This window comes from Musa acuminata, chromosome BXJ1-10, assembly GCF_036884655.1.
Source record: "Musa acuminata AAA Group cultivar baxijiao chromosome BXJ1-10, Cavendish_Baxijiao_AAA, whole genome shotgun sequence".
In the NCBI taxonomy this organism is placed as follows: Eukaryota; Viridiplantae; Streptophyta; class Magnoliopsida; order Zingiberales; family Musaceae; genus Musa; species Musa acuminata.
In genome coordinates, this window is record NC_088336.1 from 14,365,001 (window position 1) to 14,370,000 (window position 5,000).

The 5,000-nt window shown below is 69.4% G+C and overlaps 1 protein-coding gene across 1 annotated transcript in view; it reads left to right on the plus strand.

Moving 5' to 3' along the window:
- Window positions 1-5,000, plus strand: part of LOC103974160 (probable inorganic phosphate transporter 1-4) — an 8,753-nt gene that overhangs the window by 394 nt on the left and 3,359 nt on the right. Inside the window, exon 2 of the mRNA XM_065085630.1 lies at window positions 492-1,302. Coding sequence (XP_064941702.1) covers window positions 492-1,302 — 811 coding nt within the window. The remainder of the gene's footprint in view (window positions 1-491; window positions 1,303-5,000) is intronic.

Genomic DNA, 5,000 nt, shown 5'->3' on the forward strand with positions numbered 1-5,000 from the left:
CGGCCCAACGCGCGCGGCCAGCCCGAGCGCTTCGGCCCCACGCGCGCGACCAGCCCGCACGCATCGGCCAACCCGCCCGCGTCGGCCCCACGCGCGCGACGAGCCCGCGCGCCTCGTCACCTCGGTCCCGCGCGCGCGACCAGCCCGCTCGCGTCGGCCAACCCGCGCGCGACTCGGCCCCATGCGCCTCGGCTCCCCGGTCCCAGCGCGTCGGCCCCACGCACGCGACCAGCCTGCGCGCCTCGGCGCCTCGGCCCCACGCGCGCGGCCAGCCTGCGCGCCTCGCCTCCTCGGTCCCATACGCGCAGCCAACCCGCGTGCCTCAGTTCCTCGGCTCCTCGGCTACATCCGAGATCTTTGCGCGACCTCGGCGCCTCGGCCCCTCCCGTAGTTCTCAGAGCCTACCTCGCCTTCTCCTCTAGACCTCCCTGCTCGACTTCTCCTTCCTGCGACCAAGCTCTGGTCTCCCTCTTCTCCTCCTCTTCTTATAGAGCGGTTGCACAAGCAGAGGAAAGTACGCTGCAACGACGGCCGGAGGTCAGCTCCAAGTGCTCGGGGCACTCGACCTTGCAAAGACGCGGTGGTATCACTTCACGGCCACCGTCATTGCTGGCATCGGCTTCTTCACCGACGCCTACGATCTCTTCTGCATCTCCCTCGTCACGAAGCTCCTTGGCCGCATCTATTCCTTCGACCCCAACTCGAAATCGCCCGGGACGCTCCCGCCCAACATGTCCGCTGCCATCACCGGCGTGGCCTTCTGTGGTGCTCTCTCTGGCCAGCTCTTCTTCGGGTGGCTCGGCGACAAGCTCGGCCGCAAGAAGGTGTATGGCATGACGCTCATGCTCCTGGTCATCTGCTCCATCGCGATCGGCCTCTCCCTCGGTCACACCGCCAAGGGCGTCATGGCCACCCTCTGCCTCTTCCGCTTCTGGCTCGGCTTTGGTATCGGCGGCGATTACCTGCTCTCCGCCACCATCATGTTGGAGTACGCCTACAAGAAGACCCGTGATGCCTTCATCGCAGTCGTTTTCACTACGCAAGGCTTCGGCATCCTCACAGGTGGAATCGTCTCCATCATCATCTCCGCCGCCTTCAAGGAGCGCTTCGACTATCCGGCCTACAGGGACGACCGCACCGGCTCCACCGTCCCGGAGGCCGACTACATCTGGTGCACAACTCTCATGCTGGGCGCCCTCCCGGCTGCCTTAACCTACTACTGGCGGATGAAGATGTCAGAGACCGCGCGGTACACTGCTCTTGTTGCCAAGAACGCGGAACGGGCGGCCCCCGAATGTCGAGGTATTATCCGACAGACTCAAGCGTGCTCCCCACTTACCTCGGGATCGATCGGCCTCATGCGCAGCCAGCACGCTGCCTCGGCCACTCGGCCTCATGCGCGGCCAGCAGCTCGCTGCCTCGGCCACTCGGCCCCTTGCGCAGCAAGCACTGCGCTGCCTCGGCCTCGGCCCCATGCGCAGCAAGCACTACGCCGCCTCGGCTCCTCAGCCTCATGCGCAGCAAATAGCACGCTGCCTTGCTGCCTCGCTGCCTCGGCTCCTCGGCCTCACACGCAGCCAGCAAGCAGCCTCGCTGCCTTGGCCACTCGGCCTCACGCGCAGCCAGCAAGCAGCCTCGCTGCCTTGGCCACTCGGCCTCATGCGCAGCCAGCACGCTGCCTTGCTGCCTTACTGCCTTGCTGCCTCGCTGCCTCGGCTCCTCGGCCTCGTGCGCAGCCAGCAAACAGCCTCGCTGCCTTGGCCACTCGGCCTCATGCGCAGCCAGCACGCAGCCTCGCTGCCTCGGCCACTCGGCCTCGTGCGCAGCCAGCAAGCAGCCTCGCTGCCTCGGCCACTCGGCCTCATGCGCAGCCAGCACGCAGCCTCGCTGCCTCGGCCACTCGGCCGCATGCGCCAACACGCTGCCTCGCTGCCTCGGCCACTCGGCCCCATGCGCAGCCAACACGCTGCTTCACTGCCTCGGCCACTCGGCCTCGTGCGCAGCCAGCAAGCAGCCTCGCTGCCTCGGCCACTCGGCCTCATGCGCAGCCGGCAAGCAGCATCGCTGCCTCGGCCACATGCGCAGCCAACACGCTGCCACGCTGCCTCGGCCACTCGGCCTCATGCGCAGCCAGCACGTAGCCTCGCTGCCTCGGCCACTCGGCCCCACGCGCAGCCAACACGCTGCTTCACTGCCTCGGCCACTCGGCCTCGTGCGCAGCCAGCAAGCAGCCTCGCTGCCTCGGCCACTCGGCCTCATGCGCAGCCAGCACGAAGCCTCGCTGCCTCGGCCACTCGGCCTCGTGCGCAGCCAGCAAGCAGCCTCGCTGCCTCGGCCACTCGGCCTCATGCGCAGCCAGCACGCAGCCTCGCTGCCTCGGCCACTCGGCCCCATGCGCAGCCAACACGCTGCCTCGCTGCCTCGGCCACTCGGCCTCATGCGCCGCCAACACGCTGCCTCGCGGCCTCGGCCACTCGGCCTCATGCGCAGCCGGCAAGCAGCATCGCTGCCTCGGCCACTCGGCCACATGCGCAGCCAACACGCTGCCTCGCTGCCTCGGCCACTCGGCCCCATGCGCAGCCAACACGTTGCTTCACTGCCTCGGCCACTCGGCCTCGTGCGCAGCCAGCAAGCAGCCTCGCTGCCTCGGCCACTCGGCCTCATGCGCAGCCGGCAAGCAGCATCGCTGCCTCGGCCACATGCGCAGCCAACACGCTGCCACGCTGCCTCGGCCACTCGGCCTCATGCGCAGCCAGCACGCAGCCTCGCTGCCTCGGCCACTCGGCCCCACGCGCAGCCAACACGCTGCCTCGGCCACTCGGCCTCCTGCGCAGCCGGCAAGCAGCATCGCTGCCTCGGCCACTTGGCCACATGCGCAGCCAACACGCTGCCTCGGCCACTCGGCCTCGTGCGCAGCCAGCACGCAGCCTCGCTGCCTCGGCCACTCGGCCACATGCGCAACCAACACGCTGCACGCTGCCTCGGCCCCATGCGCGGTCTATCCGCCTACACCGAGCACCTCAGCCAATCACTGCCGAGATCCACCTCGGCGCGGCCCGACCGCCTGTCGTGTTCCTCGGCCGCGTGGTGCCCGAGGCCACGTCCTCGCGTCCTGCCCGCCTGATCGTGTTACTCGGTCGCATGACCCTCGCGACCACGCCTGCGTGGTCACCCCGCCTGCGTCGTGCTCCTTGGCCCCATGTTCCCGAGACACACTAGTGCCGCCAATACGCCCGCGTCGTGCCCCTCGGCTCCATAAACCCCGAGACACGTCTCTCCCGCGCCGAACTCCATGGCCCTATCCACCTGGTTCACGCCCCTCGGCCGCGGCTTACCTGCGCCGAACCCCTCAGCTCCATGCTTGCCAAGCCCACCACCTCGGTCGCAGCCTGCCAACACCGAGCACCTCGGCAACTCTCTGCCGAAATCCCACCTCAGCGCAAACTGCCCGCCTGAGCGGTGTCCCTCGGTCGTAGCCTGCCTGCACCGAGCACCTCGGCCAATCTCTGCCGAGACCCACCTCGGCGCGGCCCGACCGCCTGTCGTGTTCCTCGGCCGCGTGGTGCCCGAGGCCACATCCTCGTGTCCTGCCCGCCTGATCGTGCTACTCGGCCGCATGGCCCTCGCGACCACGCCTGCGTGGTCTGCTCGCCTGCGTCGTGCTCCTCGACAGCATGATGACCGAGACCACACCTGCGCGGCCTGCCCGCCGGCATCGTGCTCCTCGCTTCCATCATCCCCGAGACACACCTGCGCGACCAGACCGCCTGCGTCGTGCTCCTTGGCTCCATGTTCCCGAGACAGACCAGTGCCGCTAGTACGCCTGCGTCGTGCCCCTCGGCTCCATAAACCCCGAGATACGTCTGTGCGGCCAGCCTGGCCGCGCCGAACTCCTCGGCCATATCCATCGCCTTGCCCACCTGGGTTACGTCCCTCGGCCGCAGCCTGCCTGCGCCGAGTGCCTCGGCTCCATGCTTGCCGAGTCCACCACCTCGGTCGCGTAATGCCCGAGGCCGCCACCTCGGTCGCATAATGCCCGAGGCCTCCTCGGTCGCTTAATGCTCGAGGACACCCCCTTTGGCTTCACGCCACCCGAGACACACCTGCGCGGTCACCCCGCCTGCGTTGTGCTCCTCGGCCCTCGGCTTTACGCCACCCGAGACCACGCCTGCGCGGCCTACCCGCCTGCGTCGTGCTCCTCGGTTCTCCGGCTTTACGCCACCCGAGACCACGCCTGCGCGGCCTGCCCGCCTGCGTCGTGCTCCTCGGCTCTCCGGCTTTACGCCACCCGAGACCACGCCTGCGCGGCCTACCCGCCTGCGTCGTGCTCCTCGGCTCTCCGGCTTTACGCCACCCGAGACCACGCCTGCGCGACCTACCCGCCTGCGTCGTGCTCCTCGGTTCTCCGGCTTTACGCCACCCGAGACCACGCCTGCGCGGCCTGCCCGCCTGCGTCGTGCTCCTCGGCTCTCCGGCTTTACGCCACCCGAGACCACTCCTACGCGGCCTGCCCGCCTGCGTCGTGCTCCTCGGCTCTTCGGCTTTACGCCACCCGAGACCACGCCTGCGCGGCCTGCCCGCCTGCGTCGTGCTCAGGCCGCGTGCGTCGTGCTCCTCGGCTCTCCGGCTTTACGCCACCCGAGACCACGCCTGCGCGGCCTGCCCGCCTGCGTCGTGCTCCTCGGCTCTTCGGCTTTACGCCACCCGAGACCACGCCTGCGCGGCCTGCCCACCTGCGTCGTGCTCCTCGGCTCTCCGGCTTTACGCCACCCGAGACCACGCCTGCGCGGCCTGCCTGCGTCGTGCTCCTCGGCTCTTCGGCTTTACGCCACCCGAGACCACGCCTGCGCGGCCTGCCCGCCTGCGTCGTGCTCCTCGGCTCTTCGGCTTTACGCCACCCGAGACCACGCCTGCGCGGCCTGCTCGCCTGCGTCGTGCTCCTCGGCTCTCCGGCTTTACGCCACCCGAGACCACGCCTGCGCGGCCTGCCTGCGTCGTGC